This window comes from Castanea sativa, chromosome 11 (assembly GCF_040712315.1).
Source record: "Castanea sativa cultivar Marrone di Chiusa Pesio chromosome 11, ASM4071231v1".
Classification (NCBI taxonomy): domain Eukaryota; kingdom Viridiplantae; phylum Streptophyta; class Magnoliopsida; order Fagales; family Fagaceae; genus Castanea; species Castanea sativa.
The window spans coordinates 33,037,781-33,051,700 of NC_134023.1; the positions used below are offsets into that span (position 1 = coordinate 33,037,781).

Below are 13,920 nucleotides of genomic sequence, written 5' to 3' on the forward strand. Positions count from 1 at the left end.
TAGACAAGTGATACAACAACTCCTAGGCGCAAGGGTGATGACGAATTGCGATAAATACCTCGGGCTGCTATGGCTAGTGGCAAGTCGAAGGTTAACACCTTTAAAGACTTGTAGGAAAAGATTACCAAAAGAGTGATGGGGTGGAAGGAAAAATTCATCTTGAAGGTGGGGTGTGAGATTCTTACCAAAACAGTGTTACAAGGGATCCCTACATACTCGATGAGCATCTTCAAGTTGCCAAAATCCATGTGTGATAATATAAACTCCTTACTTGCCAAATATTGGTGGGGGCAAAATCATGATGAATGGAAGATCCATTGGATTAATTGGAAGAAATTATGTACAACAAAGAAGGAGGGAGGAATGAGTTTTTGTGATCTCCACACATTCAACTTAGCAATGCTTGCAAAGCAAGATTGGCCGTTATTACAAGATAATCGGTCTCTGTTCTACCGGGTGTTTAAAGCATGCTACTTCCCACACTGCTCTTTTATGGAGGCTGAGCTAGGCAACAACCCATCCTTTGTCTGGCGTAGTTTCCTGGCAGCAAGGGAAATCATCAAAGAAGGGGCACGGTGGAAGGTTGGAAATGGCAAAAAAGTTGGAGTCTTCACCCACAGATGGCTATCCCACTCTCCAATGCTTTTGAATGAATTCTCACTAAACATGCAGGTTTGGGACCTCATAGACCAAGACACAAGACAATGGGACTGGGGAAAAATATACTTTACTTTTGCTCATCGAAGCCGCACTGAGATCATGTCCTTGTCACTTGACAACTTAAACTCAGGCCACTCTATGATTTGGAAGGAAAATAGAGCACAACAATTCACAGTCAAAACAACCTATCAAGTTGCTTTGTGCCTAAAGGATCACCCCAGGGCTGAACACTCAGCAGCTCAGACACATAGGGCTACGTGGAAGAAGATTTGGACCCTCAATGTGCCATCGAAAGTCCGAAATTTCATGTGGAGAGCCTGTTCAAACTGTCTCCCTACCCGAGATAATCTACATCGGTGATGCGTGAAACTGGAACCAACATGTGAGATGTGCAGACAACACCCTGAGACGGCCAGTCACTTGTTGTGGACAAGCCCGTTTGCAAGGAATGTCCGGGCTCTGTTCAAGGGACATGCCCAAAATTTATATTGTTTATCTATAAAAAAAAAAAAATCGTTAACATTAGCAAACTGTTTAGATTAGTGGAGAGCCAAAAGGGCGACATGATGAGAGAGAGAGTTCTCTCCTCTCAAACCTAAATTCCCACCCTACCACTAATACCTCCTCTCTCTACCCCCAAATCACGACCACATACCCACCACGCCAAAGTCACATCCATCTCCAAAACACGTTTTCAAACATATGATGTCTTACACTGAAAATAGGGGGTCTAATAAGTGAACAAATTTGCCTTAAAAATGAAGTTAAAGAAGGATAAACAATTTCTAATCTTGAAGTATCCTTTTTCTTATATGATGTTGGTTTGTTTGAATTTAATTCTTTCTAGTTTTAGCTAAACCATATGAATATCTGAGTTAATTAGTAGTAAGTACACACAGAAGAATGAAATTCAAAAATGCAAAATAAGCTTGATTGCACTGATAACCTAAAATTCACCATGAAATACACACACACACACACTAGCTTCTGAGCACGCGCTCATGTGGGTACTTAGAGGTTTTTCTATTTTTTCGGGTAAAAATTAATAATTTGCATTTATTATAATTTAGAAATATATATTTTTTATTTTTCAAAAAAAATAATGATAAACTTTAGAGACAAGCCCTAACTATAATTTTTTTTTTTGAATGTAAAGGGAAAAAAAATTCTAAATTTTAGAAGTTCTCTTTTTGAATTCAAAATGAAATTTATTATTTGACATTTATGACCCTATTTCTAAATGAAGTTAGCCTTCATTAATGAGGGCATTTTTGAATCACATAAAAGTCCTATTGAAAGAGGAGAATTCTCTTATATATATACTAACCTTTGAGCATGTGCTCACACACGTGTTCAAAGGCTCTTCTATTGTTTTGGGTAAAGGTCAATAATTTTTATCTATTATAATTTAGAAATATATTTTTTTTTTTAATTTTTCAAACAAATAAAAAGGACAAACTTTTGGAAAGAAGCAGTAACTATAATTTCTTTTTTGAACGTGAAGGGAAAAAAATTCTAAATTTTAGGAATTCTCTTTTTGAATTCAAAATGAAATTTGTTATTTGACATTTATGACCCTATTTCTAAATGAAGCTACTCTTTATTAATAAGGGTACTTTTGAGCCGCAAAAAAGTCCAGTTAAAAGAGGAGAATTCTCTTATATATAATATATACTAGACTCATTACACGTGTTTTGCGCATGTAATAATGCTTATTTATTTATTTGGCTTAGTATTGTAATGCTGAAAAGTGATATATAAATAACCGTGTGTATTTTTTTTAAATGAGGTAAGGTAACGTGAAATAATGTTTAAAAATGAGATAGAGAACCGTAAGAAATTGAAACCTAACGAGACATTTGAATTTATTGATTGTGATAAGAATTGTGGTAAGTAAAAAAATTTGAGATTTGAACAAAAAAAAGTTGATATGCATTAGTGTGGATGGATGTGGATTTGTGATAAATGTATAGAATTTTGATAACAAAAATTTTGGAATGTTTTAAAGAACTAGAAAAAAACATAGAAATTTCGAGATAAGAATGAGTAGTTTTTACGTGAGCTAGTTGGTTTTTTTTTTTTTGGAATAAGTAATTTTGTATTTTTTTTTTTTGATAAAGATAATTGAAGTATTTGAATTCAAATAGATAACAAATATAGATAGGAATCAGACATTTGAATACAAATGGGTGGTGAGAATAACAGCTAGTTTTTTTTTCCCCTTTTTTACGTGAAATAATATTACTATTTTAGCTTTTTTGTAGGCAAAAAAAAATTAAACTAAATGGTTTGTTATTTCAGAAATTGTATGAGGATATTTTGGTACGCCAAAATTTGAAGACGAAACAGGAAAATCATTTTATATCAAAGTATTAGTTTGCATTTCATTTCGGATTTGCTTATTTTACTAAAACTAAGAACTTTTTGCTGAAAGTATTGTAGATAAAAGTAAAAGTTAGCTGAAATAGTATAGTGGGACCGAATAGTACTAAAAAGTGCAGTGAGACCCATGAATACTGGAAAAAATAAGCTGAATAGAAAAATAAGTTGGTAAAAATAATCTTTGCCAAACGAATTTATATGATTAATCTTTGCCAAAAATAATCTTTGCAAAAATAATCTATATTTGTGCATTAATTATTTATATCAAATGAATTTATATGATTATCTTTATAAACTCTATATTAGAGATAATTTTTAGTTGGAATAATAAAAAAAATTTAGAATATGACATTCTTACTCATGTTTAGTTGTTTTGACAACAAATTGACACAAAAGTTGTGAAAATGAAATATTTGTGAATTCACTAAAATAAATATTAGTCCTTTAAATTTTCTAACTCTTTTCAGTAATATATATATATATATATATATATATATATATATATATATATATATATATATATATATATATATATATATATATTATGTGTGTGTGATAGAATGAATATATTTATTTTGTTATAGCATAATGAAATTCTAATATAATTTTTCTAAGATTTATATGAATTTTTTTTTTAATGCGAGAAACAATTGAAACACTATTTAATACAATAATTGAAGCAATGTCCAATAGTGTGGGGAAAAAATTAGTAACACACTCAAAAAAAAAAAAATTTGAAGGACATATGCATTTTTTTAGTAGGCATGAAACATACTTATTTATATTAACCAATATATCATGCAATTTTCAATTTGTGATATATATATATATATATAGTGTGATTTCTATTTTGTCTATAAAATAACTAAAGATTACAATTTTTTACAAGGAAATTTATTCAAAATTTTTTTTATACATTGATAGTTGAGGGATCTAAATTGTGAATGTCTCTATTGGAAATTGAAATGCCAACTAATTAAGTTACAAGATTCTTGGTAAACTTATTAAAATATTGGAGAAAACTAATAATAAGTTGCACTGCACATTGTGCAGGAATTTAATTAGTTTGATTGAATGGTAGGAGACCCTATTTGAAGAAGTTGGAGTTTGATAGGGCAAGCTTATAATGATGTTAATCCCATCATATGGGGATTGAACTCTCAGTAGGCATTGGTTGTGTCCTACACAATACTAGGACCCCTCACACTATGAATATCATCAGACCACACCAATGATGCAAACTCCATTGACCCAGCTAGGAAACCTCTTCCAGTGATAGACAACCAAATACTTTTTCTTATTTAAAGAGAGTACTTCTGGGCTCAGGCACCACTGTGATACTTTTTTTTTTTTTTGAAGGCAAAACCAATAGCATTTAATTACCAATAGCAATCGAGTCCAAATACAAAGCTTCTAAAGCCGGTGGAGGAGAATCCTCCAACCAAACAATATCCTCACTAATATGCTTAGCAAAACGAGCTAAAGAATGTGCTACCCCATTGGCGCTACGTCGAATGCCTCGAAATTCCACATGTTGCATCCTTCCAGCCAAGCAACGAATAACATCATAAAGATTTCCCAAGCGAGACCAATCTGTTTGAGCTGAGACAATAGACTTCATCACAGTTGAATTATCTCCCTCCACAATTAAATCGGCAAACCCAGCATCTATCGCAAATTCCATAGCTTGTCTACATGCCAAAACCTCTGCCTCTTCACTATCCATCACTGCACTGCCCCTTGATGACAATGCTGCCATAACCTCACCCCTTTCATTCCGAATAATCACACCAACACCTGAAGCTGAAGCATCCATGAAAACCGCTGCATCAAAATTAAGTTTATATATCATACCTTCAGGTGGCAGCCATGACTGTGAGTGACCAATAGTAATAGGGACCGCTAATTGTGACTGTGCCTCCTTATGCTCCTCTAAAAAACTGCTAGCCCGCACATTCAAACTACTCGGTTCCTGCAAACTACCTCCATGCACAACCTGATTACGTTGATGCCAAATTAGCCACCCTTGCACCAAGAAAAGCTCAAGCACGTCCTCAGAAACCTTTTGCATAAGATTCTCAAATAAATGTATTATATCATCCTGATCAGTCAACCCTTTCTGCAAGATTCGGTGTGCACATCCAGCCCACACATCTTGAGCAGCTCCACACTCCCACAACGCATGTATTGTAGTTTCAGGAAATCGGTTGCAAATTGGGCACATATCATTCTCTAAAATCTGCCGCTGCGGTAACCTATCATAAGTAGGAAGAATATTGTGAAATAGTCGCCACACAAAGACTTTAATCTTATTTGGGATGTGAAGTTGCCAAATTCTTGCCCAAACTTTGCTGCTAGACATCATATTAGACCCTTCTCCCTTTCGGCTTGCCTCTTTCATCAAAATCCTTGCCGTATGATAACCAGACTTCACTGAGTATCTTCCCTTTTTATTGTGAAGCCAAACCATCACATCTGGTACACACCATCGACTTAGAGGAATCCGATAAATAGCCTGAGCATCATACCTGTTAAAAACCGCATCTATGAAGCCACGATTCCATTGAAAATTTGCCCAATCTATCAACTCCGACACATGCCAACTTTCATCTATTTCATTGGGTGGAACCCGAATTTTATTAGTTGGATGGTTTGGAATCCACTTGTCTGACAAAACCCGAATAGAAGAGCCCGTACCCACACGCCAGCAACATCCTTTCTCAAAATTGGCTGAGCTGCAAGTAAGCTCTTCCAAACATAGGAGCTGTGTAGATGATCAATCGCCTCCAAAAAGGTGCAACGAGGGAAATATTTAGCCTTAAAGCATCGATAGAGAAGAGAGTTGTGATCAGTCAACATTCTCTACCCTTGCTTTGCCAACATCGCTAGATTGAAACTTTGAATGTCTCTAAAACCCATACCTCCCTCCTTTTTTGGCTGAACAAGTGAATCCCAACTCTTCCAATGAATCTTCTTATCATCCCCACATTGACCCCACCAAAACCTTGCACACATCATATTTAATTCATGATAAAGTTTTTCTGGAAGTTGAAAAACTCCCATCGTATATGTAGGAATTGATTGAGCCATAGCTTTGATGAGGACTTCCTTCCCAGCTTTAGATAACAACTTCCCTTTCCACCCCTGAATCTTCTTCCAAACCCTCTCTTTGAGAAAAGAGAAAGCTTGATATTTTGATCTACCAATCAATGTGGGTAGTCCCAGATAGGATTCAAATTTGATTACCTCCTTCACCCCCATTGCAGCGGTTATCCAACCCCTTTGCACATTTGTTGTATTGCTACTAAAAAACACTGAGGATTTTTCTAAATTGATGCATTGGCCAGAAGCCACGGCATACAACTCCAAGACTTCAGAGATCACATGCACTTCCTCTTGTTTAGTTTGACAAAACAGAAGAGAGTCATCAGCAAAAAGCAAGTGGGAAATGGTGGGGGCATTCCGACTAATAGACACGCCATTAAGCCGACCATTCTCCTCCTCCCTAGCCAACAGAGATGTAAAGGCCTCAGCACAAATCAAAAATAAATAGGGGGTAAGGGATCACCCTGGCGAATCCCTCTAGTAGGCCTGAAATTACCATATGCCTTGCCATTAATACGGACTGAGAAAGAGGAAGTAGTGACACAACTCATAATCCGGTCAACCCATCCTTGAGGAAAGCCCAATTTTATCATCATTCCTTTCAAAAAAGACCACTCAACCCTGTCATACGCTTTGCTAATATCCAGCTTTAATGCAAGAGAACCTTTTTTTACCCTTTTTCCTGCCATGCATAGCATGCAAAGTTTCATAGGCTACAAGCACATTATCAGTTATCAATCGTCCCAGAACAAAAGCACTTTGAGTAGGTGAAATTAATTGGGGCAAGATCAACTTCAATCTATTAGCCAGTACCTTAGAAATAATTTTATAAATAACATTGCACAGGCTAATAGGTCTAAAATCTGACATTTTTTTTTGGAGACTTCACCTTAGGAATGAGCACAATATGGGTGTAATTTATTTCAGGCAACATATTATTAGTATTCAAAAATTCCAAAACAACATTAGTCACATCATTACCAACAATATGCCAAAATTTTTGATAGAAAAGGGCATTCATACCATCCGGTCCAAGCACTTTAGTTGGTCCCATTTGAAACAACGCCAACTTTACCTCATCAGCACTAAACTCACTGGATAAAATATGAAGCATATCTGAAGACATCTTGTGATTGACTGCATTAAGACATTCATCCATCCGGTCACATACACCTGAAGAAAATATATTTTCAAAATAGTGGACTGCCACCTCCGCTGCATCCTCAATCTCATCAACCCACATCCCTTCAGAATTTTTAATGCCTTGTATAAAATTCCTACGACGCCGTTGCGAAGCCTTTGAGTGAAAAAATTTAGTGTTTTTATCCCCAGACTTTAGCCAAGACAACCGAGAGCATTGTGCCCAAAATATTTCTTGCTTAAGAAGAAGATCATCAAACTGTTTACTGGCTGCCACAAAGTCAGACATGGTTTCCACATTTTGATCACTTTCATTTAACCTCTCAAGCACCTTCTTTAATCTTTTTATTTCAGCCACCTGAGGATTTGTCCTAGATGAACCCCACACATGTAAATCATCCCCACATTGCTTTATTTTTGCATTAACACTGGCCATTGACAAACCTCCACACCCCATTCGGTCCCATGCAGCTTCAACCACTTTCTCACAATCCTCATCTAACAACCACACTTCTTCAAACTTAAAACCCCGTGCAATTCTCCCATGAAACCTGTTATCCCTCCCGGTTTGTAATAATATTGGCAAGTGGTCTGAAGCATGTGAGAATTTATGAGACACAGTGCTTGCCGAAAACATATCAGTCCACTCCTTATTCGCAACCACTCGATCAAGTCTTTCTCTAGTATTTGCTGCACATGTACGCTTGTTATTCCAAGTAAATTTATATCCATGAAATCCCAAATCCATCAACTGACAAGCCTCCAAAGCAGCCTTAAAATCCTCCATTTGTTTTACTGGTGGTGGGTGAATACTCAACTTCTCCAACGAGTGTAAAAATGCATTAAAATCACCAACACAGCACCATGGACCATTCACCAACGAAGAGATATGCCTTAAAAGAGCCCAAGATTTGTGCTTTTGAGTTGTTTCCGGCCAACCATAAAATCCTGTTAAAAGCCATTGAAAACCATCATCCTCTACCACTTTCGCCAAGACATGATTGTCTGTATAGTTAATCACCTCCAACCGAACCTCCTCTTTCCAAATCAATGCTAACCCTCCTCCAGAATCAGGCTTCTTAATAATCAATTTATTCGGATAAGCTAAGTGTCAACAATGATGCATAAAACCTTCTCTATCAAGTCGTGTTTCCATAAGGAAACATACAGTGGGAGCTTGATCCTTCACTAAATCGTGAAGGCTTCGAACTGTCCAAGAGTTCCCAAGCCCTTGGCAGTTCCAACTTAGCAATTTCATTGTGTTCGGCAAGGGTGTTCCACCACCCCCGCCGCTTCAATTGATGTAGAAACCTCCCCAGTTTTAAACCTCTTCTCTGCATGCTCATCACTACTGCCAAGACTTACTTGCTGCTGTTCTTGGTTTATTCTTTTGCCCAGCACTGATTTTGCACCCTCCTTTATTAACTCCGTAGGCCCATAATTCATACGGGCAAACCTGGTCCAGGTACGTTGCTTGTCAAGTCCTTGAGGCTTGATATTTCCACACTCATTTTTAAGCCCATCCAGAACCCCCGGCCCATCCACACTAGGACTAACTATTGCATCACCCAATGTGCTTTCATCCATGTCATCCTTCTCCGTATCCCTCTCTCCATGATACACGGAACCATGCGCGCACCAAAATTTTTGGACCAATCCCGATATTCATGCTATCTCCATCTACACGTTTGTCAACGCCACCCCTACCATCACCTTCTCCCGTTGTGACTTAGCACTCCTCTCATTAGACCTCTGATCATCCACATTTTGAGCTTGACCTCTACGACTTGGTGAACGGACACGAATTCCCGATGCCTTCATCCACTGTGATACTAAGTTTGGAATTTAGGTACATTCTTATTTTTTCCTTGTATGTGGAATTTTAATTGGCAATGTTTACAAATATTTGCTCAATGTTAAAAATCAAGGAGATTTGATCTTATTCTTCGGAAGAAGATCTTGCTGGGCCCACTTTTTTGGTATTTTACATATCGTACACTATATAAAGAAAATACTAAAATAACAAAAGCGACATTGTTTTACCATTTTACAGTCTAAGCTTGTACTCATAATCAAGTTGTGTTTGGCCACCAGTGAGTGTTTGGTGGGCAATGTGTCATGAACTTGTTACGTCTATAATTCCAGTCAAAGGGATATGTTAAAAAAAAAAAAAAAAAAACTTAAAAAAGTGATTTTGGCTTGCCCTTATTTAAAAAGTACCCTTGTGGATAGAAAAAGACGATGATCAAGGGCAACATATGATCGTCAAACATATTCACTATTTTTTATTTTACTAAAAGCACTGATGAGGGCATTTTCGTCCAGCAGGTAGCTTCGTTATTCATCCGTATTAAGAGATCCCGACGGATTCAAGGCTCCCTTTTTATCCATCTAGCTAAGGGGCTGATGGTCCTATCCACGCCATCTCGAAGGGTGGGCTACATATCCTCTGACCATGTGCCCATTGTCATGCTGTGTCCCTCGAACCCATCATGCTAATGGACAGGCAAATGCACGATGAGTAGAAACTGAGGAACGAATAAATTCTAGTCTCCTCACTTGCGTATCGACGGATGAATGACTGAGCTGACGACCACAATCCTTTGAATAGTCTCCCCATATGGAAATATCTTGCACATTACGTCCAAAGACTCTACTACACGCCATATCTTCTCCAAATGGAAAGACACCTTGAAATCTTGGAAGCCCTAATTTCAGATCTTCCCTACAAGGAAAGGTCCTACATCCAAGGGATCTTGATTCGATATGCATTAGACCCCCTCTTCTCCCAAATACGCAGAAACCCCCTAATTCTCTCACTATAGAGTTCTTAGAGATTTCTCATTCACTGCCTTAACCTTCAAAGGGTCTTTGGCCGGCACCCCACCATTGCTTCTTGTTTGGTTCTTGGATTCTTGTTCTTCAGGTTCTCATTGGAGAGATCGAGGACAATCAACTTACTGACAATTTTTGTGCATCATCAGTTGACGTCGTCTGTGGGAATCGAGTGATTAGTCATATCACCGCTTCAAAGACAAAGAGTTGCATGGTCCAGACGTGATCGTTGGCTATCATCAACCAGGAGATAGGGAACCCCCTCAACGTCTTGTAGAGGTAAGTACAAACCTTAGCAGCAATAGTCGAATGGCTTATCCAATGCAACCAGGAGTTAGAGAAATAGTTAAACTAGAGGAATAAGTGACGCTCGGAAGATCAATGCGATGAACGGGACAATGAAGAGCAAAATGACAGTAATCTCCCAATGGGGGACCGAAGGGAAAGGGAGGATCTGGAAGAAAGCAATGTCCCTAGCAGGCTAGATAGACTAGAGGACACCAACCACTCGTAGGAATTGGAAGTCAGCACAATGCGCATGGCGCAGGACATGCAGATGATGAAGGAGAAGATAGAATTGATGATGAACGCCACAAGGGGACGGGTATCCACCAACTTGGATGAGTTAGTTTAGTGGAAAAACTCACCTTTCATAGCGCAGGTGACTTCTTTCCCCCTTCTTGCAAAGTTCTGGATGCCACAGGTGGAAACATACGATGGGTCACGGGATCAGCTCGACCATCTAGAGTTGTTCAAAACCCTCATGCACCTGCAAGGGTTTCTGGATGAGATTATATGTAGGGTGTTCCCCACTACACTCAAGGGACCATCAAGGGTGTGGTTAGCAAACTGGCCCCCAATACCGTCTCCACCTTCAAAGAATTGAGCAGACACTTTGTCATCCATTTTATAGGAGGGCAACGATGCAAAAGGTCCTCGGCAAGCCTATTGAACATTAAGAAATGAGAAGATGAGAGCCTGAGGTCATACGTAACACGCTTTAACAAGGAGGCCCTTTTGATTGATGAGGCCGACGACAAAGTTTTGGTCATCGCATTCACCAGTGGGCTATAGTCTAGAGAGTCCATCTTCTCCATCTACAAGAATGACCCGAAGACAATGGACAATATGTTGTACAAGGCCAAGAAGTATATGAATGCTAAAGATGCCATGATTGCCCGAGGGGGTAGACCAAAGAAGAGAGAAAGACAAGACGATCCCTGTCTCAACAAAGGAAGAAAGTCTGCCTGAATGAGTGATTGAAAGGACAATAGAAGATCAAGACCTTGGCCTAGGAGGACTGACATTTTCACACCCATGAATACCCCACTAGATCAAGTCCTCATGCAAATAAGGGATGACGCGGCACTGACTTTGCCGAACAAGCTAAAGGGCGACCTAAACAAAAGGTCCAGAAACAAGTATTACCACTTCTATCGAGACTATGGTCACGACACTTCCGAGTGTCATGACTTAAAGCAGTAAATTGAAGCCTTCATCAAGCAAGGAAAGTTACAAAGGTTCGTTAGGGGTGGGAAGAACCCACCAAGGGACCCCGAACCTAATTGACAGGTCGAGGAAAGACCAAGGGCCCCACTTGGAGAGATAAGGGTGATCATAAAAGGAAGTACATTGGCTGGCTCCTTTAAGAAGGTGAGGAAGACTTAGTTATGGATGGTGCATAGTGTCTAGATTTCTGGTCGACCGCCTAAAATGACTAGGGTCGACAACCTAACCATCAAATTCACAGAAAAAGACGCCCGATGATTCCACCACCCTTATAACGATGCCCTAGTCATCAACCTGTCGATAGCAGACTTCAACACCCGATAGGTGGTAGTGGATAATTAGAGTTCGAAAGACATCCTCTACTACCCTACATTCTAGCAGATGAGGATCGACAAGGAGCATCTCTTGCCTTCGGACACATCGCTAGTCGGATTTGGCCGTACCAAGGTCATCCCTATCAGAACCATCACCTTACCAGTGAGCACTGGAACACACCCACAGCAGCTCACTAAGTAGGTCAGTTTCCTAGTCGTCAATTGCTCCTCTGCCTAAAATGACTAGGGTCGACAACCTAACCATCAAATTCACAGAAAAAGACGCCCGATGATTCCACCACCCTTATAACGATGCCCTAGTCATCAACCTGTCGATAGCAGACTTCAACACCCGATAGGTGGTAGTGGATAATTAGAGTTCGGAAGACATCCTCTACTACCCTACATTCTAGCAGATGAGGATCGACAAGGAGCATCTCTTGCCTTCGGACACATCGCTAGTCGGATTTGGTAGTACCAAGGTCTTCCCTATCAGAACCATCACCTTACCAGTGAGCACTGGAACACACCCATAGCAGCTCACTAAGTAGGTCAGTTTCCTAGTCGTCAATTGCTCCTCTGCCTACAACGCCATCATCGGGTGACCTATTCTCAACGCATGGAGATAAGCCACGTCTACGCACCACTTATGGTGAAATTCCCAACAGAGTATGGCATACGAGAAGCACGCGGAGACTAGATGGTGGCTTTCGAATGTTATATAGCTATGCTAGAGATGGATGATCACCTATAGGCGTTGAGCATTGAGGAGTGATGAGTTACGGTGGAATCAATTGAAGACCTGGAAGAGATGTCCCTGGACGACAACTTCCCAGGTTGGATCACCCGTATCAATTGTAGACACCACATTTTGTACCCCTTACGACTCGAGCCCTGGTTCCCTAATGATGCTCTAACTCTAAGGCCCAAGGACAGTTTGGAGCCTAATTAGATATTAAATTGACTTGAGGAGTGTTAAAATGGAAAATATAACCTTTTAAATGAGCAAAAATCTATTTTTGGAAATAAATGACCAAAACGTGGCCCTCTGCATGTGTATGTGGGTCGTGGCTTGCGTATGCAAGCCAAAGCATGCGTATGCAGGCACATTTCTACATACGCAACTAGGGTTTCAAAAGCATAAGAAAGACAAGTTTTCTGCAATAATGGCTGAGGTTTGGAACGAATCTCACATCATCTAAGAGCCGTTCCAAACCCTATTTTCTTAACTATAAAAAGTCTTACATGGTACATTTTCAAAAGATACAAAAATCCCACGGGAAAAACCTAAGATTCACTAGAAAATAGTGAATCAAAAAGGAGTTTTTCACAAAACAACCTCAAGTCATTTTTTATTTGATTAGGACCTTTTCTGGCCCAAATTCTTTGAGTTTAAGATTGCTAATCACTATTTTATTGAATTGCGATAGATTTGACTGAGGGGAACGGTAAAAAATCAAGCCTAGGAGCTTTTTCTTTAAGGTATTCTTTCTAGCTTTTCTTTTCATTTTTTTTTCCTTTCTTTCTTGTTTTAATCTCTTTTTGGTTTGGTTTATGTGCATACATGTTTGCTTAGTTTAGCCCTTTAGTTCTTTTTATCTTTTCGTGCACGTAGGTTGTTAGAATTGTCGTTTTAAAGTTCTGCTCTGTTTCTGTGTTTTTAGGTTTTTTGGGTAAGGATTTGCGTATGCATGATCTAGCTTGTGCACACAAGCTGGATTCATGCGTACACAGACCTATTCTAGCATATGTGATGCCGTTACCCATAAACCCTAAATTCTTGTTTGTTTTGTTTCTGCTTTCACATGTTTGTTCTGTGTAGCCTCTTTTTCATATGTTTTAAGCCCCATATTTTCCTGTTCACCTTTTAACATATTTGTTTGTTATCAAATGTTTAGATTAGGATTTATTAATTTTAATTCCATTCATTCACATGTTCATGCATTGATGCCATAAGTGTTGTGCTGCTGAGAGA

At 38.8% G+C, this 13,920-nt stretch overlaps 1 protein-coding gene across 1 annotated transcript; it reads right to left on the reverse strand.

Moving 5' to 3' along the window:
- Positions 1-4,417: 4,417 nt before the first annotated feature.
- Positions 4,418-8,545, reverse strand: LOC142616376 (uncharacterized). Its single transcript, XM_075789243.1, has 5 exons — positions 8,456-8,545; positions 7,171-8,365; positions 6,634-6,829; positions 5,909-6,547; positions 4,418-5,777 (listed from the first exon to the last, which is right to left on the reverse strand). The coding sequence occupies exons 1-5, from the start codon at positions 8,543-8,545 to the stop codon at positions 4,418-4,420; spliced, it is 3,480 nt and encodes a 1,159-aa protein (XP_075645358.1).
- Positions 8,546-13,920: the final 5,375 nt, after the last annotated feature.